The sequence below is a fragment of the Ursus maritimus genome, unplaced genomic scaffold (assembly GCF_017311325.1).
Source record: "Ursus maritimus isolate PB19 unplaced genomic scaffold, ASM1731132v1 scaffold_10, whole genome shotgun sequence".
NCBI classification, from domain to species: Eukaryota; Metazoa; Chordata; class Mammalia; order Carnivora; family Ursidae; genus Ursus; species Ursus maritimus.
Window position 1 is genome coordinate 2,950,708 of NW_024423344.1, and position 26,678 is coordinate 2,977,385.

A 26,678-nucleotide genomic window follows, 5' to 3' on the forward strand; every position below is an offset into this window, starting at 1 on the left:
GGGATTTAATTTATGGAATCAGATACTAAAAAAACTGATGGAAGTTCTAAAAGGGAAAAAGTCAAGGGAAACAGACATTCGTTTCCAGATTCATCATGCCAGCTGTGGGGCAGAGACTTGGGAATCTGTCACTATTTGTTCCTGATTAGGAAACTCCACCGAAGGTGAGGCTGGACACCTAGCAGCAGGAGGGGACCTTGCAAAGGAGCCTGGTAGCTATGCAGCACCCTGGCTGTTCCATGGTCCACACATCAGCCCACTGCTTCTGGGTCCCTTTGCCTTTCAAATAATGCATGTGTGCCTGTTGTGGGGAGAATGTAAATCCTAGAACCCAGAAGGCCAGGGTTTCTGGGAAATACAGTTCCCAGGCTTCCATGGAAGGCGGTGGCAATAAACTGGGTTAAAGATAAAAAGAGGGAGAGAAAGCCTCAGAACTCACTGACCATGTGTCCATCCAGGTCCCAAGAGCACTCTGCTTACCCAGAGTGGGCACAGGCTCTGTCCAGAGTGGCAACTTGTGTTGTCAGAAGCAGGTGGGGACAGTCCACCCACTGGAGGCATCCTAGGCTGGCCCAGCCTCCCCCTAAGCCCCAGGGCGTGTGTCTGAGTACAAAACAGGAAGTTCCCTTTGTCCTGAAGAATGATAAGTAGTCCACTGTAGCGTTCCAATTGCTACCCAATCACACCCAACCCACATCCTCAGTAGAAATGATAAATTTACAGCTCCTTACCTTTATACCTTAGCAGAGAATAAAATTATGCTGAATTATAAAGCAGATGGATATTAAAATTCTAAAGATGATGGATATGAAGACAAATATATCATTATAAATACTCAAGACTTAACCATTTTTTCTTTTAAGCACAGGCAAAAATTTAAGTCTGTAAAGAACAACAACAACAAAAACAGAGGCAAGTTATCTTGTCCACCAAAGTAGATGGAGCAAAGATTGTATCTGGGACTATGTCTTAAAAGTTCTTTGAATTTAGAACTGTATACATAACAAAGAGGATCTGAGATGCTGGTGGCCTTGCACAGAAATTCCCCAGCCTCTTGAACTTCAGAGCTTGTGCTTTCCAAGTCTTCCAAGAAGCATGAAGCTTGAGTAGTGATTCCCAATCCTGGCTGCACATCGCAATCCCCTGGGGAGGTGGTAGAGGTACTGAGGCCCAGGACTTTCCCTGGAGATTGTGATTTCAGTGTGTGTGTGTGTGTGTTGGGCTTTTTGTTTTTTTGTTTTGTTTTGTTTTAAGTCTCCAAAGTGATTCTAATGTGTAGCCAGGATTGGAAACTTCCGGTTTAGAGGTTTTAAAAATACCACCTACATGTCACATGCTTGTCACCACTGTTGCAATGATACGGAGTCTCAATTGTTTTCATGGTACTACTCCACCGTTAAAGCACGGCCAGGAACTTTCTGCTATTTCCGGTCCTACAACGGTATTGCCCTGGACGGATGCCAGTGAAAGTTGTCTTCACCTGGCCTGTCACCAACTCCCTGTTTGCCTCCTTTCGGAAGCCTGGGATTATGGCTGATCCTTGTTCCTGAAAGGCAGTGACTTGCCCTGGACAAACCCACGTGTGCACACTCCTTCCTGTCTTCTCTCTTGGCCAGTCATTTTGAAATACCTTCTGCATGCAAGACGAGCTTACCCCTTTGCTTTTTCTCTCTTTTCCTTGCTCAGAATTTAGGATTTTGAAAGAAAGTAAAATATATATTCTCAGGAACTTGAATTGGTTGCCAAGAATGTGAGTCACACCCGCCATGAGAAGGATTCTCAGCAGTGAAAATTTTCCTCCTTCATGGTGACTTCCTTTAACAGAAAACATTACCATTGCAATAGGTAAGCAAATGCTTCTATTTTGAATTTATGCCTCAATCCCGTGACATCTCATACTTTATAGTATGTCATAACATTTAGTCTTGGAATAAGACAATGTTATAACCATCAGTGTGATATTTGTGATGTGGGTATGAACAAGAACACCCAAAGCTGTTTTCTTTCTTGTTCAGAAGAAGGAATACGAAGTGGATAATTAACTCAGGTGGTCAGTGAGTAATGCCTGGCCTAGTGCAGTTGTTGTCAACGCTTAAAATGCCCCAGGAGTTCATTCGTGCAGACACCACATTTTTGGCAACCCTATGTTTGGAGCCTCTTTCTATATTCCCTCCATCACAGGCTACCAGGACCCATTTAGAGGCACTGCCCTGGACACCAGTCTGGGGCTGCAGGTGGTGTGGAGGCAAGCCTGCTGGGCCCACTCTGGTGGCAGCAGCCATGGTCCTCCGCACTAGTTCTAGGAGATGGTCCTGCCTATTCTGCCCACCTGCTCGCCTCACTGAGCAGTTGCCCATTTTCCAAACCTGACTCATCAGGCTTCTTGGTGGTCCTGTGAGATTTCCAACTTCTTTTCAGTCAATTCCTTTTCTTCAGTTGGCTGGAGTCTTTTTTTTTTTTAGTTGCATAAGACTCCCAACCACTATGGTTTCCCATTCCAATTAAAATAAATTCAAACTCTTGTGGTGGCCTCCAACAGGTGACTCGGCTCCTGCCTATCTCCTTGGCCTCGTCTGATTCCTTTCTCTGCTCTGTCCTCCCTGCTGCAGCCATCCTCGCTTCTTTTCGGTCTCAGCCCCATCCCAGAGCTCATCTGCCTGGAACCCCATTTTCCAGACCTTCATCTGGCTGCTCCCTTTGCCTCAATCAGTGGAACTTCACAACACATTGCCCTATGTATTTCTCTGTGAAGGCGTGTGTGTGAGTGTGTGTGCGTGCTCGCGTGTGAATGTGTGGCGTCTCTGTTGGTATTCATTTATTTTCAGTCTTCTCTACCCTAGGGTCCCTGTTCACGAAAGCAGGGAAGTTGTCCTTCTTCACCACTGTGTGCTCAGCACCTAGGAGAGTGGTAAGCATGTCAAGCGGGGAGTGCTCAGTAAATAGCTGTTTACATAAGTGAATTGGTTTCCAGTGTCGCACTACTTTTATTTGATTTTCACAATAATTCTGTGAAGCAAATGCGTGTCCTAGTGTATCCACTGTTCAGGGAGGCCATGAGCCTTGCAACAATCAGCAACTAAAAGGGGGGACGACTGGGCTCCTATTTGTTTCGATTTCATTACTTTTTAATACCCTTATGGAAAACATCTGATATTCTTTACACCATACCATACTTTACAAACATCTTTAAAACCCAGTGAAAAGATATTACTCTTTCTTTCAAAATGCAAACTTCTTAGTAAAATACCTAAGCACCAAATCCACTCATCCCAATGTCTATAAAAACAATGCCAATTGTACAAGCCATATGTTTTGGGACCTGCCCGATCATTAGATTAAAATAACGACAGCAGATATGGAAAGAAGTAAAAGGATTTGAAAACGAAGGGCAGGACCAACATGGCTTGCTGATAGGTTGCACACAGAAGATGAAAGAGAGGCATCCAGGCGATCCTAACTAGGGAGAGTTAGTATCTGTTCCTTGGCAGTAATTTGGGACTTTGGTCTGAATCATGACTTGGCAGACTCCTGGTGTTTGTTTGTTTGTTTTTTCATGACAGTAGATAAACTCTCAGCTCTGCCCTTGTGATCCTAATATTTGCAGTGTAGGAGAGATCTCATATCAAATGCTTAGTTGCAAAAACAGGTAAGTGGAGGCTTTATATTAAAGCAAAGAAATAGTTTTGCCTAATGACTTCAGATTTTAATGGTGGTGGTAGTATTGACTTCATTTTAAATTGAGTGTCATTTAATAAAATGCAGATACTGGCATTATGATTATATAGGAGAGAAAATAAATTCTGAGATACTTACAACATTTTAAAAATACATGTAAATCACAGCAAACATGCATGACTTTCTTACTGTACAACTCTTGTCTGAAAACCAAAAATGGAATTGTGACAAGTGCTAGCAGTTAAATTTCACAATTATTTAATGAAATTCGCAATATAAATTGTACTTCATGTAATATTTAGTAAAGAAATTTGATTCAGAACATATACTGGTGAATAACCTGAATGTTTATGATTTCTTACCCCTTATAAGATTGAAACTGCTTGGAAAGATATAAAACGAGCAGTTTCTGTTTCAGTACTTTTTATATGCTTTATAAAAAATTTCAGAAATTTTCTGCCCTTGGGGCACCTGGCATGCGACTCTTGATCTCAGAATTGTCCATGGATTACCTAAGAATAGCTGCAACACTCAAGCAGGTGTGTTTTTATAGAGAAAATGACAATCCACATCAGTGAATTCCAGTTGCAAATTCTGGCCACCGTTCTTAAGTTTATAACTTTGTAATTCTTGGTTTGTCAGCCTACTGGGAAAAAGCACTCACTAGTTTGCCTGATCATGTGATTTTAAGGTATGATATTGAGTCTGCCTTTAGTGGACTTTGAGGCTCTGTATCAGGTTCTCCATGAGTGAAGAAGGCAGTTAGTGCCATGACTCCTTTAAGCTATTGGAGACTATTTAGGAACCAGTTAGTAAACTGTATAGGCTGAAACATTGAGATGTTTGCCTAGACATCTAACTAATTACCAGGATCTAGATCAGACATCAAGTAGAGCTTAGTTAACTTAGGGTGTTTGAAAGTAGAACAAAATAAAACTAAAAATTAGAGATTTACTTTTTTAAAATAATAATTACAATTTTTTGTTAATCGATTTTCTTTTTTTCCAGGGAGTTGAAAACTCTTTATCTGAATGGAATAGCTATATTAATTTAAGAAACAATTAACGACCAAAAATATAATTTCCTACAAGTGGTCCTCACCAGTTTGCAGGCTGCTTTACCATTAGTGAAATTATCAGGGTAAGATCTGAGATGTTCCACATTAGAATGGTGAAAAATGGGAAAAATATTGAGATATGAAAATTATCAAATATACACGATGATGGACATATAAATGAAAATAAAACTTCAAGGGAATAATGTAAATACTAACTTTTCACCCAATGATGAGATTCATGACTTTGAAAACCTCACTAAATATTTTTAGTAGACTTTATTTTTTAGAGCAGTTTTAGGTTCACTGCAAAATTGAGCAGAAAATACAGTTTCCATATTTCCCCATCCCCACCTACGCATAACCTCCTCCACGGTCAACACCTCCCACCAGAGTGGTACGTTTGTTACAACCGATGAAACTACATTGACATAACATTTTCACCCAAAGTTTATAGGTTACATGTGGGTTCACTCTTGGGTGTTGTACATTCTATGGGTTCAGACAAATTTATAATAGAATATATCCACCACTATAGCATCATACAAAATAGTCTCGTTGCCCTAAATATCTTCGTGATCTGCCTATTCATTACTTCCCCTCCCAACCCCTGCCAACCATTGACTTTTTTCTGTCTCCCTAGTCTTGCCTTTTCTAGAATGTCATATAGGTGACATCATATAATATGTAGCTTTTCCAGATTGGCTTCTTTCACTTTGTAATATGCATTTAAGTTTCCTCCATGGCTTTTCATGGCTTGATAGCTCTTTTTTTTTTTCACTGAATAATAGTTCATCATCTGGATTTACCCATTCATCTACTGAAGGATATCATGGTTGTTTCCAAGTTTTGGCGATTATGAATAAAACTGCTATAAACATCCATGAGTAGGTTTGTGTGTGGACATAAGTTCTCAACTCCTTTGATAAATACCTATGAGCATGATTGCTGGATCCTATGGAAAGAATATGTTTCATTTTGTAAGAAACTTCCAAACTGTCTTTCAAAGTGGCTGTACCATTTTGATTTCCCACCAGCAGGAATGAGAATTCTCGTTGCTCCACATCCTTGTCAGCATATGGTATTGTCAGTATTTTGGATTTATCTACATAATCAATTATGTCATCTATGAACTAAAACAGTTCTATTTCTTCCAACCCCATCTGCACTTCTATAACTTCCTTTTCTTGTCTTGTTGCGTTAGCTAGGACTTCCAGTATGAAATTGAGTAAGAGTGGTGAGAGGGGACAAGCTTGGCTTATTCCTGATCTTAGTAGAAAAGATTTTATTTTCTCACATTAAGTATAATATGAGCTGTAAGTTTTTTGTAGATGGTCTTTATCAAATTCAGAAGTTCCCCTCTAATCTAGCTTGCTAAAGGTCTTTAACCTGGTAAAGACACATGACCCAGCCAACAGCCAGCACCATCACCTACAGAGGAGGTGAGGTCCTCTTAGAGCATCTTACCCTCTTACCTCCAAGTCGAGTGATCAGATAACTACAGTTGCTTGAAGGAAGCCAGGTGAGACCCAAGAAACTGCCCAGCTGAGCGCAGCCCAAATAAAAGGGCTGATGTCTTAAGCTTCTTTGTTTTCAGCCGGTTGTTACATGGCACTAAAAAGATAACATACAGTGATCAATAAATATGAACTGATATTATTACCTTCTGAATCTAAAAGGTGAGAATATGATACTGAGATAGTTACCTAAGCACTTTACAATGTATTTAATCATGTAATACATTTTTAGTGTTCGATATATATAAAGGAGGGCCTTAAATTTTATTTATGCTATGATGGTATCAATACCACAAAGACATCTATTGAATGCATTTCCTAATGCCAAAGAACTAGTAAGTTATTGAAGATCCTTCTTCATGTACAACCTTGGAATCAGGGCAAGAAGAGCCACCTCAAGTCTCCCAAAAATACTACTCCTTCCAGATTTGATAGTTAAATACCTAAGCCAAATACCTTCCATAGCTCCTTTTTTTTTTTTCCAGGTGAATAAACATGCTCTCAGTATTTTGCAGCAATCGAAGATTAGTACATATCTATTTGAATGTACATGATGAGTTGGCAGAAATTTATAATTAATCATGACAACAATGCTATTTTTTAATCGAAATTTTCATGGAATCAGCTATTCTTCAACAATAGAGGGAATTGACATGGAATTAGCCTCTTAATTTTCTCCCTTGCCTCCTCACAAAAGGAGGTGCAGTCTACGTGATGATGATTAAAATTTGTTGAGTGTTTAGTATACAGCAGACACTGTGCCAACTATTTTAGATGGATTTATTCCTCATAAGGGGCTGTTTGGTTTTTTATTATCCTAATTTATGGATCAGGAATCTTAACTGTCTCAGAACAGTTAAGTGATTCAAGATTAACCAGCTAGCAAGTGACGAAGCTAATTTAAATTTAAGATGTATCTAAATTCAAAGCCTAAGATTTTTCAACCATTAATTAAGGTTTTAGTTGCCCTCTACAACTTGCTTCTGGGGAATATGTTGTTGACACTGCAGACTCTTGAGGAAGAGGATGTCTGTTTAAAAACCATTATCAATCTAATCATTCAAATTAAAATAGGGGTTAAAGTGAGAGATATTTCAATGCTGAAAAGCCAGTGGGCTCTTATTCTGTTCCAATGGCTTAAAAAGTACTGTAAATGAGATGATACTCAGAACAACCTGAGACGCTGGTTAAAAAGTGGATTCCTTCTCGTGTATTGAGTTTGGGAAGTTCTTTATAAATCTTGGATACCAGTCTTTTATCTGTAGTGTCATTTGCAAATATCTTCTCCCATTCCGTGGGCTGCCTCTTAGTTGTTTTGACTGTTTCTTTGGCTGTGCAGAAGCTTTTTATCTTGATGAAGTTCCACAATTTCATTTTATCTTTTTTTCTCTTGCCTTTGGAGATGTGTCATGAAAGAAGTTGCTGTGGCCAAGGTCAAAGAGGTTACAGCCTATGTTCTCCTCTATGATTTTGATGGATTTCTCTCTCACATCGAGGTTCTTTCATCCATTTGGAGTTTATCTTTGTGTGTGGTGCAAGAGAGTGGTCAAGTTTCATTCTTTTACATATAGCTGTCCAATTTTCCCAGCACCATTTATTGAAGAGACTGTCTTCTTTCCACTGGATGTTTTTTCCTGCTTTATCAAAGCTTAGTTGCCCAAACAGCTGAGGATCCCTTTCTGGGCTCTCTATTCTGTTCCATTGGTCTATGTGTCTGTTTTTGTGCCAGGACCATACTGTCTTGGCGATCACAGCTTTGTAGTATAGCTTGAAATTCGGCAACGTGATGTCCCCAGCTTTGTTTTTCCTTTTCAACATTTCCTTGGCGATTTGGGGCCTTTTCTGGTTCCACACAAATTTAAGGGCTGTTTGTTCCAGCTCTTTGAAAAATATCATTGGTATTTTGATCGGGATGGCATTGAAAGTGCAGATTGCTCTGGGTAGCATAGACATTTTAACAATGTTTATTCTTCTGATCCATGAGCATGGAATGTTTTTCCATCTTTTTGTGTCTTCTTCAATGTCTTTCAAGAGTGATCTGCAGTTTCTAGAATATAGATCCTTTACCTCTCTGGTTAAGTTAATTCCGAGATTTTGAGTGCTATTGTAAATGGAGTGGATTCCCTAATTTCTCTTTCTTCAGTCTCATTGTTCGTGTATAGAAATGCAACTGATTTCTGAGCATTGATTTTGTATCCTGCCACATTACTGAATTGTTTATAATTTCTAGTAATTTGGGGGTGTCTTTTGGGTTTTCCATATAGAGTATCATGTCATCTGTGAAGAGAGACAAATAATCAAATCAAAAAATGGGGAGAAGATATGAACAGACACTTTTCCAATGAAGACATACAAATGGCTAACAGACACATGAAAAAATGTTCAACATCATTAGCCATCAGGGAAATTCAAATCAAAACCACACTGAGATACCACCTTACACCAGTTAGAATGGCAAAAATTAACAAGGCAAGAAACAACAAATGTTGGAGATAATGTGGAGAAAGGGGAACCCTCTTACACTGTTGGTGGGAATGCAAGTTGGTATAGCCACTTTGGAAAACAGTGTGGAGGTCCCTCAAAAAGTTAAAAATTGAGCTACCCTATGATCCAGCCATTGCACTACTGGGTATTTACCCCAAAGATACAGACGTAGTGAAGAGAAGGGCCATATGCACCCCAATGTTCATAGCAGCATTGTCCACAATAGCTAAATTGTGGAAGGAGCTGAGATGCCCTTCAACAGACAAATGGATAAAGAAGATGTGGTCTATATATACGATGGAATATTACTCAGCCATCAGAAAGGACAATTACCCGACATTTGCAGCAGCATGGATGGGACTGGAGGAGATTATGCTAAGTGAAATAAGTCAAGCAGAGAAAGACAGTTATCATGTGGTCTCACTCATTTATGAAATATAAGAAATAGCAGTGAGATCAGTAGAAGGAAGGGAAGAATGAAGGGGGGGTAAGCAGAAAGGGGAATGAACCATGAGAGACTATGGACTCTGGGAAACAAACTGAGGGCTTCAGAGGGGAGGGAGTGGGGGATTGGGAAAGTCCAGTGATGGGTATTAAGGAGGGCACGTATTGCATGGAGCACTGGGTGTTATACGCAAACAATGAATCATGGAACACTACATCAAAAACTAAGGATGTACTGTATGTTGACTAACACAACATAATAAAAAACTTTTAAAAAAAGTGGATTCCTGGGGAGCCTGGGTGGCTCAGTAGTTAAGCATCTGCCTTCAGCTCAGGTCATGATCCCAGGGTCCTGGGATGGAGCCCCGCATGGGGCTCCCTGCTCAGCGGGAAGCCTGTTTCTTTCTCTCCCACTCTCCCTGCTTGTGTTCCCTCTCTCGCTGCTTGTCTCTCTGTCAAATAAATAAATAAAATCTTTAAAAAAAAAAAAGGTGGATTCCTGGGGCACATGGTTGGCTCAGTCGGTGGAACACGCAACTCTTAATCTTGGGGTTGGGAGTTCGAGTCCCATGCTGGGTGTAAAGATCACTTAAAAAAACCTTTAATTTAAAAAAAAAGTGGATTCCCAAAACCCATACCTTAGAGCACATTTTAGTAGGAACGGCCTTTATCTTTTTTTTTTTCATTTTTTTTTTTTAATAATGATTTTTTATTTTATTATGTTAGTCACCATACAGTACATCCCCAGTTTTCGATGTAAGGCTCGATGATTCATTAGTTGTGTATAACACCCAGTGCACCATGCAATATGTGCCCTCCTTACTACCCATCACCGGTCTATCCCATTCCCCCACCCCCCTCCCCTCTGTAGCCCTCAGTTTGTTTCTCATAGTCCATAGTCTCTCATGTTTCATTCCCCCTTCTGATTACCCCCCCTTTCTTTATCCCTTTCTTCCCCTACTGATCATTCTAGTTCTTATGTTCCATAGATGAGAGAAATCATATGATAGTTGTCTTTCTCTGCTTGACTTATTTCACTAAGCATTATCTCCTCCAGTGCCGTCCATGTTGTAGCAAATGTTGAGAACTCATAGGAACGGCCTTTAAAAACACCACTTCTCTGGCTGTAGTGTGAGGAACAGCTGAAAGGGTAACACAAAGAGACCAGTTGGGAGCGTCAGGATTGGTTCATGGCAGCATTGCTTTCAGTGTTAGTGCCAAACAGGCATGTATGCTCCTTTGAAAAAAATACAGTTTTTAGGGTAACACAAAGCAATGTATCTTCTAAGTAGTAATTATATTGCCCTTAGGCTTAATTTTTCTAGGAATGGTTATGGAAATTCACATTTTTCTACTCTTGGTAATAAGCAGATGGTTTTACTGTGAGTATTTACAGACACTTCTTTCTGAAAAAAGAACCCATAAATATTGTGTTATAAATGCCATACACCTAGTCGCCCACAGATGCACCTGAAGGAATTTGAAAAGGTTTAATAACCCCCCACCAAAATATGCAAATTTACAACCCACGACTTTTGTAAAAGGAGTCATAAAATTCTATGAAAAATATATTCCACTTAATCTTTTCCAGAAACGCAATTTGTACACGTTCATGAATATGGTTTCTTGCTATCAGAAAGCTGTCCTTCTGAATCTCAGCAGAAAAAACCATGGACTTGCAGTGGCTAACTGAAGCATATTCTGTAAAACTTCACATTACATATTTCTGATTGTTTAATTAGGGCAATCTACTTTCCCCTGATGCAAAATGCCAGAACATGTTAAAGAGAGAGAAAAGCACAGGTGGAGAAAGTTTGATGACTTATTTTCACAGTTCACATACCGTAAATGTTCATTCATTTAAAAAATGGTTATTGTGGGGACACCTGGGTGGCTCAGTCAGTAAAGCATCTGCCTTCGGCTCAGGTCATGATCCCAGGGTCCTGGGATGGAGCACCGCATCAGGCTGCCTGCTCAGCGGGGAGCCTGCTTCTCCCTCTCCCTGCCCCCACGTGTGCTCTCTTTTGTTCTCTCTCTCCCTCAAATAAATAAATAAATTTAAAATATCTTTTAAAAAATAAAAAAAATAAAAAATGTTTATTGTGGTAAAATATATACAACATGAAATTTATCACTTTAACCACTTTTAAGTGAACAATTCAGTGGCATTAAGTATATTCACAATGTTGTGCAATCATCATTATTCAGTTCCAGAATTTTTTCATTGTCGCAAATAGAAACTCCATATCATTAAACAAAAATTCCCCATTCCTCTCTTCCCCCCAGGCCCAGGTAACCTCTATCCCACTTACTTTCTGTCTCTTTGAATTTGCTATTATAAGTGCTTCATATAAGTGGAATCATACAATGTTTGCTCTGTTGTATCTGGCTTATTTCACTTGGCATAATGTTTTCAAGGTCTATCCTTGTTGGCATGTATCAGTACTTCATTCTTTTTTAAGGCTGAATAATATTTCATTATATGTGTATCAATTCACTGGTTGAGAGACATTGGGGGTTTTCGCTTTTTGACTATTGTGACTAATGCTGTTACGAACATGAGTGTTCAAATACCTGTTGGAGTTCTTGCTTTCAATTCTTTGGGGCCTATACCTAGAAGTGTAATACTCATGTGTGTAAATTCTAAAGAGAAAAAGAAAGGATGCATATACTTAAATATTATGATTTGTGTTCACGGCTGGACCTAGAAGCCCAGACAGATGGACTGAGGGATGCTGAAGATCTTCCTTAAATACATGTGCAGTTCCACTGCCTCAAGGTGTTGGGACATTTCGTTTTCATGAAGGTTTGTCATTTGGAAAGGTCCAAAGGAGAGCTTATGTGTACGAAACGAAACCTCCCCAATAATAGCAATATCACATTGTGGGGTTCTTCATTTTCCCAGTTTCAATGTTGTCCCTTTAATTGATTGATTAGAGTGCCCTCGTGTGTCTGTATTTTTATGCTATGGAAGTTTTGAGAAAGATTCGGATATTAGAATCGTAGAGGGTGAGGATAGGGGAAATAGGTGGTGGGGAGTAAGGAGTGCACTTGTGATGAGCGCCAGGTAATGTATGGAAGTGTTGAATCACTATATTATATACCTGAAACTAATATTTCATTGTATGTTAACTGGAATTAAAATAAAAGCTTAAATTTAAAATAATTTAATTTAATTTAAAATAAAGAATCATAGAACTGGGGAGGAAATTTAAAAAACTGAATATTGACTACATGCAAAGACCCATCTCTAAGCAGTTAAAAAAGTCTTTTTTAACAAAGATCTAAATCATATACACAAGAGTATTTATAATATAAAGCTACAATGTAGCCAATGAAAAACCACACCATCTCTTTACTGAAGTAAAGAGTACTTACTAGTCCCTTAGAAGATCCCTGGATGCCCTTCATAAATTGAATTACCCCAGCTTACTCTCAGAGGTAACACCATTGCCATGCTTCTCTTTATATTTTTATCACTTAGTGTTTGTTTCCCTAAACGGTATTTGGGGGAAGGGGGAGATAAGGTTCTTATTTTTTAACTTTCCATAAATTGAATCCTATTGTATGTATTGTTCTGTGACTTGCTTTTTTAGTCTACCTTTTTTTTTTTAAATTTTATTTATTTATTTGACAGAGAGACAGCCAGCGAGAGAGGGAACACAGGCAGGGGGAGTGGGAGAGGAAGAAGTAGGCTCCCAGCAGAGGAGCCTGATGTGGGCCTCGATCCCAGGACTCTGGGATCATGCCCTGAGCCAAAGGCAGATGCTTAACGACTGAGCCACCCAGGCACCCCTTAGTCTACCTTTTAAAAAGCATATAGATTCATAGTTTCAGATCTTTATGGAATTTCATTTTATGAATATATTCTTGGTAGACATTCAGATTTTTTCTAGTTATTAAGAATAAATGTTTGAACATTGTTCAACATGTTCCTGGTGTTCACGTGTAACAGTTTCTCTGGGTGTACAAATATGAGTGGAATAGCTGGGTCCTAAGGTGTGCACACAGCCAGTCTCTCTAGGTAACACCAATATTTCCACGGTGGATAAGAATGGTCTATAGGAATTCCATTTTTTCCGTACCCTTGCCCATACTTGTTAGATCTATACATTTTGGCCAATCTGAGTGAAATGTTACCTTGTTGTGGTTTAAATGTGCATTTCTATGATTATTCATGTGATTGGACATCTTTTCATATGTTTATAAGTAATTTGTGCTTTCTCTTCTATGAAATGCCTATCATGACTTGTGCCAACTTTTCTATTGGACTGTTTGTATTTTTTTAATCAATTGATAGACATTCTTAGGGAGGGCATTTTTTTAAATAGCAAGATATAGCATTCATACAGAAGAGTATAAAACATAAACATACTGCTTAAAGAATGATTTAAAATAAAACTGTGTAACCACCACAGAGGTAAAAGAATGTTGCCAACACTCCAGAAACACCTCCTCTGTGCTCCCTCACTCTCATCATGGTCTTCTTTTCTCAGAGGTAATTACCAGTCTTACTTCTATGGTAATTACTTCATTACTTTTTTTAATAGTCTTATCACCTGGGAATGCATCCTGAACAGTATAGTTTAGTATTGCCTGCTTTTGAATGTTATAAAAATGGATTCACATATAAAATTCATGTTGTTTCACATAGTTGTAGCTTCATGTAGCTGTAATTTGTTCATTTTTGTTGCTGTATAGTATTCCATTGCTGTTTGGTACTTTTGTTTCCGTATGATACACCACAATTCACTGAACTCTTGTCCTTGTGTTGGATAATTAGGCTTGTTCCGAGGTTTTTGTTCTTACAAACAATACTGCTAAGAACATTCTTGTGATGTCTCTGGATACACTTGAGCAAGATCTTCTCTAAGGTATTTACCAAGCAGTGGGATTGTTAGATCTAAAGTATACATATCTTCAACTTTACTAAATAATCCTAAACTACTTTCCAAAGTGGGTATAACAGTTTACGCATTCACCACGAGTATTAGAAAATTCTCATTAGTCTACCAACAAATGTTGTCAGTTTCTAATTTTTGCTAAGCTAGTGAGTAGTTTGTTACAAACCAATCAATTAAAGCCAATCACTATGGTTTTAATGCATTCCCTGATTAGTAATGAGTTTGAGCACTTTATATGCTTATCGGTCATTTGGATTTCTTCATTTTAGATGCACTTATTTGATTATTTTACCCATTTTCGATTGGGATATCTTTCCTTTTCTTTATATATCCTGGACACTAGCTTTTGTCAATCACATGCATCATAGATATTTTTTCCCACTCTGTGGTTTATGTGTTTCTTTATGATGTAGTTTGAAGGTCAGGTTTTGTGTTTTTGTTATTGTTTGGTTTTTTTTAATCTAGTCAAATTTATTAATCTTTTCTGGTTAGTGCTTTTTATATCACGTATTCCTTTTTTTTTTATCCTGGGATTTGCTTTTTATTTATTTATTTTTTCTTGGTGCTCCAATCCATTGATCATGAAGATCGTTTATGATGTTATATCCACAAAGTTCTAGTTTTGCTGTTCACATTTAGGTCTTTGCTCCACTGTGACGTGGTACGAGTCCAATTCACTTTTTCCCAGTACAGATCAGTAATTATTTCGTGAGCACTTACTGCAAGGCATTCTGTCTTCCCCTCAGCTTTGCAGAGCCTCTTCTGTCTTCACTCAGGGATCCACTTTGCTAATAAAGTCATGTTTTTGCTTCCTCACTTAACTCCTGTACCACTCTTAAGAGTGGTTAACTTATTCAGTACGTGGGAAAAAATGCCACAACAAGCTCATTTGGTCTGTGAACATTTCAGGCCATCATTTCTTAGGCCACCAAAGGCCCACCAAAGACAGCATCCCTCAGAAGCTCCGCCCCGCGGACGCCAACGCCCGCCTTTTTCTGGGGACGCAACACGCAGACGCGGCCGGCCCGGGCTCACGCGCCAGCACAGTAAAGTGCGCCTGCGCCAGCAAATGCCCCGCCCCTCACCCCCGGTCTTCTATAAAGCCTCGAGCTTCTCCTCGCGAGAGACTTCGTTCTCATGCTTGCTGCCGGGGTCGGAGGTCAGAGCGAGCGTCTTGCGGGCCGTAGGAGGAAGATGGCGGTGGAGTCGCGCGTTACCCAGGAGGAAATTAAGAAGGAACCGGAGAAACCGATCGATCGGGAGAAAGTATGGGGTCCGGAAAGAGGTGGAGGTGGGCCCAGCGGGGCGGAGAGCGCGCCATGTGTGCGAAAGGCGGCGGTATTTTCCTCCCCGGGCGGTTCGGAGGCCGCGGCGTCTCCCGAGGGGAAGCGAGCACCGGACTCGCAGCCGCTTTCTTTAACTTCTGCCCTTCCTTTTCCTCCTCTCGGTCTCAGACGTGCCCGCTGCTGCTGCGTGTTTTCACCACCAATAACGGTCGCCACCACCGAATGGACGAGTTTTCCCGCGGAAACGTACCGTCCAGCGAGCTGCAGATCTACACTTGGTGAGAGCGCAGGGGGGCGCGGGGGCGGGTCAGTCGGGAGTGGGGGTGTCACGCCTTAACATTAAGTAATTCCCTCTCCCAGTGTAGACATATCCTTCTTGGTTTTGCTTTCTCTCGGGGTCTTTGGGCCTAGGTCTCAGAAAGTTAGAGGTTTTAGCTGTTAGGTAAAAAGGGATTCGCCCATCTTGTAATACTGTTAGTTTTAACGTTCAAAGTTTTGGGTTGTGAAGAATTGACACACCCAGGATTGCTATCACTGTTGTGGCGGCTTGGTACAAAAATAATATATATATATAAATAAAATGCAGTAGGTGCCATTAAGGGGCTCATTGTCAAATAAATGGTACGAGAATAACGTAGTAAAGGGGAATCATGGGATATTTATCCTCAAGAGCATTTCTGTGTAATATTAAGCCTTGGGTGCTAAAATATTAAAAAATCAAAAAAACCAATTGATTTCTGACCTGGTGCTTAATGGAAAAGCTTTTGATGTGTGTTTCGTGAAGACTGTCCCTGAATGTTTATCTCTTAACGTGTATCTTGTATACCCCCAAGTCTGTATAGAGCCATTACATAGTGCAATTATATCTTTAGAGCTGCGTACATTTCCTTAGTTTGACATCACAATGGCTGTTTAGTAGCAGTGAAAGGTTAATAAGTTTTAAAAAAATGTCTTGTGGTAAAGATATATAAAATGTTACATTTGCTATTGTGATGTCTTAAGTCTGTGATTCAGTTGCATCAATTATATTCACATTGTGCAGCCATTACCTATTACCAAAACTTCCCCCCGCCCGCAAAAGTTCTGTACCCAATACGCAATAACTCCCCATTCCTTTCTTCCCCCGATAGACTCTAATCTAGTTTATCTCTATATGAATTTGCCTATTCTAGATATTTGTGTCCACTCGTGTAGTGGACTCATTACAATATTTGTTGTGTCTGGCTTATTTCACTTAGTATAATATTTACAAGGTTCATCCATGTTGTAGCACGTAACACAACTTCATTCTTTTTTATGGCTGAATTTTCAATGTATCAATACACCACATTTTGTCTATCCACTTTTCTGTTGATAGGTACTTGAGTTTCCGTTTTTTGGCTTTGTGAATAACGCTGCTATGAACCTGGGTATACAAGTTATCTGTTTTGACTCCTTGGTTTCAGTTCTTTTGGGTGTATATCTAGAAGTGGGATTGCTAGATCGTATCGTTGTTATATGTTTAACTTTCTGAGGAACTGCCAAACTGGTTTTCACAGTAGCTGCACCATTTTACAGTCCCAGAAAGGTGTGTAATTTTAAACTGTCAGCCCAGCATAATAGAACTCGATTCTTTAAAGATTGGGACCTTATTTGTCTTTTGTAGGTACTTGTTAAATTTATGTAGTATGATTTTAGTTCAGTATCATTCCAGGATAAAGTTCCAGGAAGGTCGATTTAACTTATGGGGAAGAACTGTTACTCGTGTATTGATGAAAACCTCTGTTTGGAGATTAAAATGTATACTTCTTACAGCAGTAAAAGTTCCTATTTGCCAGGTGCTGTGCTTAGATTCTGAGGGTATGAAGTAAAAAAGGTACTGCAGTAAGCTCAGTCTAATGGAGAAAGCAGATGAATAAGTACTAATTAGGTAAGACTTTAGGGTGAAAATGGCAGAGTGAGATTGTTCCAGAGATCCTCTACTCCTAATCCAGAAAAAAAATTGCAGAAAAATTCTGCCCTAAATTGTCCTATCCCTAAACTACAACCAAATAAGGAAAGACAACCTTATATTATACCTCAAAATGATGGCCAAAGACAAAGATTCTAAAAGACTGAGTGGTTGGTGTGACAGCACAGAGCCCTGCCCCCTTTTCCAGAAGTATTGAAGGAAGATTAGTCAACAAATCTTGGGAATTTTCTGTTTGTAGAAGTAGACTGAGGGACTAAATAGGCAGCCCTAAGATAAGTCAGAAAAAGGAGTGAAGTCCAGAGGACCATAGCAGAAACAAGTTGAGGTTGCCAAAGTTTAGGGCACTGTGTGGAGTTGGGGAAACAAGCCAGACACCACAGGAGTGGTCAGTCTCCTGTGCTTGGGTGGTCATTAAACAGGTTATTGAAAGAGAAGTACCTAGGTAGCTGTATCAGGGTTCAGCTAAAAAAACGGAACCAGTAGATCTATATGAAGAGATTTATTGCAGAGAATTGGCTTACATAATTCTGAGGGCTGCCTAGACACCTTTAAGTCCCTAGTCTATGGGGCGAGCTCTAAGGAAGGGCCAGGCTGGAATTCTTAAGCAAGAGCTAAGACTGCCCACAGCAGCCTGAATTTCTTCTTCAGGGAAGCCTCTGCTCCGCTTGTAAGGCCTTTTCAACTAATTGAATCAGGCCTACTCAAATGGATTGTATGAGGCTTTCTCAGATTATCTGGGATAATTTAAAGTTAACGGGTTATAGACTTTGACTACATACACAAAGTACCTTCTGGTAACACCTTCGTTAGTATGATTGAATAACTGAGTTTGTAGCTTTGCCAAACTGACACACAAAACAGCCTCACAGTCATACAGCAAAGACTTCAGCCACAAGACAGCTCTTGCGTTCCTCATCCATGTACTCAAGTTTTGGACTAGTGGTCAGAATGTAACACTTGGCATTCCCAACTGTTGGTCTAGGGAGATGGTCCTCAGGTTGGAAGCTTGTAGGAGATTCATTGTCAGAACTGATAATAGATGTAAACGAAATTCAGTAAGTTTGTTAGGAACAAGATGACAATATGGAAAGTGTTTTTAGAAAGGAAGAGAGAACCCTTTCTTGTACACATCGTAAGTATGTAAGGTGTACCAGGGAATAACTGATACAGAATAATTAACATCAGGAGATCAGATTAAGAAAAATCAGTGTTGCCTCAGACTTCATGGGGACAGAGTTAAAACAGCCAGGGAAGTGTTGCAGAATAGAATAGGACTCTGACAGAGTAAATAAAAAGTTACAAAATTAGGAGGTGATAAGGGTAACCGAATCTTTATTTGAAATTTTATAATTCCTTCAATCTTGTTTTTTCTTCTGTTAAACTCAAGTAAACGTGAGTTTTATTAAAAATACATATAATATGAAGCATGAATTACAGTTTTGTGTTATAACCTCAGTATGTATAATATGCTTGATAATCTTAAGATTTTTTTTCTGTAGCATCATGTATACAGTAAAAAAAAGATGCCTACAATGATGTTAACATCACTGGTTATTTCTGGTTGTTGAGATTTGAGATGTAATTTATTACATTTTTGCATATGGCTTTTACCCCTCTTTAAATAACATGAACATGTGTCAAGTGGAGAAAGGCAGTCATGTACAGCTTCTCACGCCTTCCTTGCATGGCCACATAAGAGTGACCTGGGGCTAGAAGGGTGTTTTTGGTTTGGTTTGGTTTTTTTTTTTGCAAAGAGATAAAGAGCCCTTGCAGCCTGTGCTGGGCCAGTGTGTTTGGGAGTATCTTTCCCTGTTCTGGGTTTGATGTGTTCTTTGTTCTGCCCGTGTGCCACTGTATGGCACCTGACCTGCAGTGTCTGTTCTCAGGGGTCTTTTACCTGCAGCACAAGAAGGGTGCATGCAGACTATCTGGGCATCAGCTATAGGGTGGCACCTGCTGGCTGTGGGGGACCCACACTCTTAGGAAGCAGGTCTTGTGCTCTTTTCTCAGTGCTAGTAAAGCATTGTTCCCTTTGAGTTGTGTCTGTCTTGGCAACCCCAGCACCTGCAAACTAATGCAGTAGGTTGATATCCTGGGATTGCTGCTTCTGGTGGAAAAGCATTGTGCTCTTTGCTATTTTCCCGGTGCTTGGTCTCCTACCCTGGTGGTGGGAACAGGAGTCGCTTGTGTGACAAAAGTTTTATACAGAAACTTTTAAAAACTGAGATGGAGATGAGTCAAAGGCAGTTAAATGAGGTAGAAATCAGTAATGGTGGGGAATAGAGAAAACAATATGATCTATATTTAGGAGATAGAAACAACAGATGGAGATGGGAAGAACTTAACAGTGCTTTCAGGTTTATGGCCTGAGCAGTGAAGTGGGTGACGGTAGGGTATTTTTTGTTAAATTTTTTAAGTAGGCTTCACACCCAGTGTGGAGCCCAATGCAGAGCTTGAACTCAAGACCCTGAGATCAAGAGTCAGATGCTCAACTGACTGAGGCACCCAGACGCCACAGTGATGGCAGTTTTGGTTGTACTAGGAGAGAGCTAGGGCATGTTTTGGGGGGAATGCTCTTCAAGAGTATCTGGTGTCCCTTATTTTAATTTTATAGCCCCCTGTAGGCAAAGTTGTTTCAGTTCCTCATCATCCATTTCATTCTTCCTGTTGTCATGAAAGAAAAGTATAAAAATTTATACTATTCTAGTTTGTTTCTGTTTCCAAGATGCTAATATTTCGAAAGATTTTTCCAGATTGTGCCATAGTAACTCAAAGGACTGTTTCAAGTTCTGAGTTCACATAAATATTTGCAGGGCAAGAATATGTATTGTGAAAAGAACCTATGCTTAGTCCTAAAGAAAATTTCGTGTTTCATTGGTTTTATGGCTGTATCTACTGTAAAACTCTTAAGATTCCACCTTAGAAAGAAAAAAATACTACATCTTTATGAAAATGCTTTCCTATCATTGATTCTAAGATGCATTCCAACTTTAGACATGATGAAATGTGGAAAAGTACATGCTTTAGAAATAAGGAAGTACAATTATTTTAATTGTTTTGATTAATTTGGGCTAGTTACTCTTAAAGAAGTAAATCACTAGGCCAATAAGATGTTACATAGCAACAAAAGAGAGCAGATGTAATCCCTGAAGTCCCCCCCCCTTTTTTTTTGGATTGGTGTATTTCTTTTTTCTTTTTATTTTTTTAAATTATTGGCATATAATGTATTATTTGTTTCAGGGGTACAGGTCTGTGATTCATCAGTCTTCTACAACACACAGCACTCACCACAGTACATACCCTGCCCAATCACCCAGCTACTCCATCCCCCAACCCCCCTCCCCTCCAGCAACCCTCACTTTGTTTCCTAATATTAAGAGTCTCTTATAGTTTGTCTCCCTCTCTGGTTTCATCTTGTTTCATTTTTTCCTCTCTTCCCCTATGATCCTCTGCCTTGTTTCTTAAATTCTGCATAGCAGTGAGATCATACGATAATTGTCTTTCTCTGATTGACTTATTTCACTTAGCATAATACCCTCTAGGCCATCCACGTTGTTGCAGATGGCAAGATTTCGCCTTTTTTGATGGCTGCATAATATTCCATTGTGTATGTATACGACATCTTTATCCGTTCATCTGTCAGTGGACACCTGGGCTCTTTCCATAGTTTGGCTATTGTGGACATTGCTGCTGTAAACTTTGGGTGCAGGTGCCCCATCAGATCACTACATCTGTATCTTTGGGGTAATACCCAGTAGTGCAATTGCTGGGTCGTAGAGTAGCTCTGTTTTTAACTTTCAAGCTCCATACTGTTTTCCAGAGTCTCTGCACCAGCTTACATTCCCATCCCTGAAGTCCCTTTTAGCACTAATAATAGCCTGACTTTAATTCATCAACATTTCAATCATTGAGGCTGGTAACGGGAGTTTATGGGGGCAAATAGGATTATTAGCTGCTTTAAAATCAAATATGGGGTGCCTGGCTGGCTCAGGTAGAGCATGCGACTGGACCTTAGTGTTGGGAGTATGAGCCGCATGTTGTGTGTTGGATTACTTTAAAATAAACTCTATAAATAAATAAAATAATAAAATAATAATATAAAATAAAATAACTCAAGTATTAAGACCTTGACAGCCACAGTCATTAACAGGTCACAATTCAGATACACATAATTAACCCATTATATGTCAGTATTCTTGTTATATTATCACTATACTGTTGATTAATCAAATGTAATGTTTTCTTTTAAAAAAATTCAGGATGGATGCAACTTTGAAAGAACTGACTAGTTTAGTAAAAGAAGTCTACCCAGAAGCTAGAAAAAAGGGCACACACTTCAATTTTGCAATTGTTTTTACAGATCCTAAAAGGCCTGGCTATCGGTAGGTAACTTTTAATTTTTAATTCCTATAATCTCTTTGGTTTTTATATGTTTTAATTAATAGGGATAACCCCTTTTAATGAACCTCTTTGGTGGGGGGGAATATAAATTTCATTAGTATCTGGTTTAGCTTAATGTAATTAATTTTTAACTGTGCCGTAAGTTAATGGAGCAAATCCAGTCCCATGTTTACTTTCAGTGCATATTTAGTTTCATTGACTTGTGATCCGTTAACAGTTGGGTCTCCTTTTCTGCAGAGTAAAGGAGATTGGCAGCACCATGTCTGGGAGGAAGGGGACTGATGACTCCATGACCCTGCAGTCGCAGAAGTTCCAAATAGGAGACTATCTGGACATAGCAATCACACCTCCAAATCGGGCACCACCTACTTCAGGGCGCATGAGACCATATTAAATTTTATTTACTATTTCTTGACTTATTTTTCATTCAGTTATGTAAAATAAATTCTTTTTCCTCCCCTCATCATTGCCGTTAAGCCTTTAAAGTCTAAACAAATTGTAACGCGTCTATTTAGGAATTTGATTTGGCTGTGCTATGGTATGGATATTAATAGAAGGTCCGTATGTTTCTGGTCATTCCGTAAAATATGAAGAAAAGTGCTCTTAGCATCCTTTGTAAAACTGTATTGTTAAATATATGTGTGCAATCAACTGGAGTGTGAAAATTCATGAAGGCATGGGAACAGGGTTTAATGTAGTATTTGGGGTTTATGCTGAATAGTGGAGGATGGTGTATTTAAGCCAAAATGGGGCAGAGTGAGAAAGCCCTGGGGTTAAATAGAGGGCGAGTTTGTGGCCTGGACTGTTGCCTGCAGTTAGAACAAGGATGAGGTGGCATTTGGGAATAGCATGAGCTGAGGCAAGTTGAAGAAGCCATGTGTGCTGAGGAGATGGGCCTGCCTAAAGCAAGTTACCACGATGTAAAAAGTTAGAATGGGTGCCACGGTGAGGGCTTTTTATGTTCGAAAAATGGGGAGAATAGGGCATTTTGAAGTGTAGAGGAAACAAGGGTTAGCACTTAGGGTAAAGGTGGAAAGGTTTACCTTGAAAGTCTGAAAATGGAAGGACGAAAGAGGAATTTTAAGACCCAGGAGCAGAGCCAGGGTTGAGGTGAAGTTGAGGAAACAGAGGCTGTTGGCACACAGTGTTACCAGTGCCGGGGACTGGCTCGTGTCTGAGTATCTGGAGAGTCGTAAGCGTCGTGGTTAAGACCAGCTGGGCTAAACAGTTTTGCACCAGGAGCTCTGCAGTCTTGGGCAAGTTACTTGAATCTGTTTGTTTTTATTTGTAAAATGGAGAGGACAGCCCATGGGATTGTGGTGATTAAGTATTTCCAGAGGCCTGACCTATAAGAAACAGTAAATACTAGCTATTAGCCATAAAGTAGTCAAAGCTGGAGCCATATCTTCTGTGGCTCCATTACATTCCCAATTTGAAGTTTCTAGAGTGTGGCCAGTGTGTAGTGAGCCTAAATTACCATAGTCTGGTACAGTAGGAAATGGAAAATGTATTTCAAAATGAAAAACTAGATGCTAGCAGTGATTCAGTCAGATTACAGTCCTTTTATCTTGTACATACAGAAGCAGCCTTTTAAATGAAATGGTTCTGTGGAATTGGTGTCCCTGTTGCAAAGCCCATCACCGGGCCGCAGAGACCAGCCCAGAACCTAGACCTAGTGCCTCTTCTCTGAAGTTTACCCCAAACCCTTAGATTTTTTTTATTTCGGACTAGATAGACTTGAGTTCTGCCAGTCATAAAAGTAATTTAAATCTTTTTTTTTTTTTTTTTTTTGGAGAAGAGGAGCCATGGTTACCTTCCTATTTGTGGGGAAGAAACTGATTTACTATGCGGAGAAGGCGGCAGGAACTAAATACAGGACCTTCGTAAGCCAGTTTTTCATATGGCGTGAACTACGATGAGGGCTCTCCTGTAGTTCCAGGTTATTCTCCCAGTAGTTTTAAAGCTACTGGTTGGTTCCAGGTTGCTTGGTTCCAACATGGCATTTTTCCTTTAAAGATTTTAGTCTTCTACCAAAAGTACAGTTAAAGACTGCCTGATGGATTTATTACTGACTATAATGCTAAGAATCAGACGACTTGTACTTAGTCCTTATTTACCTCTGGCTTTGGTAAGTATGGCTTATGGGTAAGTAACTGAGCTGTTTCCTCAAATATAAAATAGAAATAAATGGTCACCATGACAGTGCCGTGCTCAGTCCTTAGTATCCTGACTGCCTCACTTGCTCCTAAGAATTTCTGGAGTTGAAATTTTCCCTTTGGAATATGTATTCTAGCTCCTGAGTTGCCTATGATTTCCCTGTCTTTTGAGTTTCCTCACTGTGTACGTGAACTTGGTATTTTGAGTTATTTACCAGATTTTCAACAGGGAGTCTCGGTTACGTTTATGTTCAGATATTACAAAACGTGACTGGGACCATTACACCCACAGTAATCACTGGCTCAGGTGATGTTTGAGATAACGGTGGTGTGTGCATGTGTGCGCAAGCGTGGGTATGCATGTGAGGGGGAGAGAGCTATTACACTGTTAGCTTAGGTTTAAAATTCTAAAACTTAAACTGTTATTCTTCAATAAAGACCTGAACTCAGCCTGCCTCTTTCTATTCAATCAAGTTCCAGACTTCAGTACTTCTTAGACTCTGAGAAAGCCACACCCTAAAACAGCTTATCAGAATTACAATAGTGCAGGGCTGTGCTGGCCGGGAGAACTTGACTGTGTATCTCCTCATTGAACCTTCCCAACCGAGCTGCAGAGACTCTTTCCCATTTAGAGTTGATGTTGAAGCTTACTTTAACTAACGGGTCGCAAGTGGGTCACATGAACCTAGGGACCAAACATGTTGAAATATACATTTCCGAAAATAGTGTTCTTTCAGGTTTACTTTATCCTCAACTCTGCACCTTGGCTTCCCCCCACACCACTGGATTACTGTTCGTTCAGGGAAGTTATTCTCCGCAACGGATTTCTGCCAACGTGGTGTAGTCTCGAGTATGGACCGGTTTCAGGTTTGTTTTTTTAAGATTTTATTTATTCTACAGAGAGCAAGTGTGCACAAGCAGGGGGAGGGGGAGAAGCAGGCTTTTATACAAACCAGGAAGCCTATCTTAAATGGTACAGTCCCAGCTTCCATTTGGGGGTTCTGAGCAGCCGAACAAGGACTGTGTGTTCCGAGTTGTGTTCTAGTGATTGGATACACGTGGTTTTGTCGACAGCTGTAATTTCGTGGGAGTCTGCAGTGGAACAAGCCTGAAGGAAGTATGTTTATTCGTGGATTTTCTTACCCCTATAGGAAGAGAATAAGCTAAAGTCTAAAAAGCAATTTTAGTATTAAATACTAAAAGATAATTTTGCTAAGCAAAAATCATTACTGTAGAAAGGTGTTCTCATTACTACCAGCCTGGAAAGCTTGTTGGGAGGAGCCAATGAAATGGTGCTGAGTGTGCTTGAAGGTGAATATTCAGCGAAGAGCCATTTACGAAGAAGAAAAAAAAGGGGGTTGTCCCCTTGCTTTGTGCCTTCGGCTGTCAGAATCTCCTGTCCAGGCTAGCAGTTCCTAAGAAAATTTCAGAGAGGAGTTGATGAGATGAAAGCAATTTCCATTGTGAATGAGGTGAACCTCCTGAGGCATTTTCAAAATGTGTAGAGTGACTATTGGGAGCTGTCAGAATTTGTAGTATTCCTGATTAACTCCTCTCACTTTCCAGTACTGTGCCAGGAGATAAGATACATTTTGAAAGTGCCTACCTGATAGTAGCTGCTGTGAGCCTGGCGGTACACAGATAAATCTGACCCAGATACGGATCCTTCTCGGAAAGGTCTTACAGTCTAGTCATGGAAGTGTAAATACGATGAAAGGTGGAGGGGAAAGTGTCATGACAAAGACAGTCACTACTGAAGATGGCATTTAAGGCTGTCCAACACCTCAGGTTGGAGTTCTACTCCAGATAACTGGATCTAGCGTGAACAAAGGCACGAACATGATAAAGGAACAGTCAATAGAGCACTGAAGTACTGTTGACTGGAGTTCAGGATAAAAAGGAATGTCCGATGCTGCTGCACTAATCTAGGGGAGAACTGCAGTAAGTGGCAGAGGGGACAAGTCCCAGATCTAAGAATTGGTTCACAAATGTATTTAGAACTGTGCCTAGCATAGTGAGATCTCAGTGTTTGTTGTTATCACAAATTCATTCAGGAACTTGAGTTGCTAAGTATCTGCGTAATGAACAAAAGCAAACAAGATCCTTGCCTTTCAGTTTATGGTCCAATAGTAGAGCTAAAAATTAAATCTACACTCAAATATTTTCTTACAAATTACCAAGTACTGTGAAGGATGACAATGGTGCTCAGAACTACAGGAGGACCTTTGGGACTGGGAAGGTAAAATGACATTTAACCTGAGACCTGAAACAGATCAACCGAAACTCAGATAACAAGGAAACTCCAGCCAGCATAGCACAGTTTATGAAGCATTTAACAGAAAAGTCCCGGGCTAGAGCGAGCTGGCTGTGGGCCCAGCTGGATGATGAGGTTCCAAGTTGTCACACCTCTGCTCTCTCTTGCTCGGGCTCCCTTCCTGTCACGGTGAGAAGATGGTGGCCAGGAGTTCCAGGTGTGCGTCTCTGCACATCCAGAAAAGAAGTGTTTCCCAGCAGTTCCCCAAGTCTTAGACTTGGCTCTCGCTGACTTCACAGTTCATATGCCTATCACTGACCACGCCGGTCAGGGATTGTGATACTGCTTGGTTGAAGCTGGAGCTGGACTGTGAGTTCTTCCAGGAAAATCAGAATATTGCTCTCCTTTAAAGGGCCAGTGGTGGTGCACAAACATCAGGCATCTAGGGCAGATGGATGAGAGGGTGTTAGCTAAGCAGAGCGGGTAGGGGAAAGTAGCACTGTGCGTGAGGCCCTGCGGCAGGAAAGAAGAAAAGGAAAGTTGGCCTGTGTG

The 26,678-nt window shown here is 40.1% G+C and overlaps 1 protein-coding gene across 3 annotated transcripts; it reads left to right on the plus strand.

Moving 5' to 3' along the window:
- Window positions 1–15,120: 15,120 nt before the first annotated feature.
- Window positions 15,121–22,367, plus strand: SAP18 (Sin3A associated protein 18). Of its 3 annotated transcripts, none has more exons than XM_040621332.1 (4): window positions 15,121–15,369; window positions 15,533–15,642; window positions 21,575–21,697; window positions 21,954–22,367. In XM_040621332.1, the coding sequence occupies exons 1-4, from the start codon at window positions 15,148–15,150 to the stop codon at window positions 22,108–22,110; spliced, it is 612 nt and encodes a 203-aa protein (XP_040477266.1). In that variant the 5' UTR covers window positions 15,121–15,147; the 3' UTR covers window positions 22,111–22,367. The 3 variants fall into 3 exon arrangements, with proteins under 3 accessions (XP_040477266.1, XP_040477270.1, XP_008690349.1); XM_040621336.1 differs by having other exon boundaries at window positions 15,121–15,363; XM_008692127.2 differs by having other exon boundaries at window positions 15,184–15,344.
- The last annotated feature ends 4,311 nt before the right edge of the window (window positions 22,368–26,678 follow it).

Excerpts from the sequence above, each read along its gene's own strand:
- SAP18 (XM_040621332.1), top strand. The coding sequence starts at position 15,148 with ATGCCCCGCCCCTCACCCCCGGTCTTCTATAAAGCCTCGAGCTTCTCC. Across the intron at positions 15,643-21,574 it reads GAGCTGCAGATCTACACTTG|GATGGATGCAACTTTGAAAG; the intron begins GTGAGAGCGCAG and ends AAAAAAATTCAG. Across the intron at positions 21,698-21,953 it reads CCTAAAAGGCCTGGCTATCG|AGTAAAGGAGATTGGCAGCA; the intron begins GTAGGTAACTTT and ends CCTTTTCTGCAG.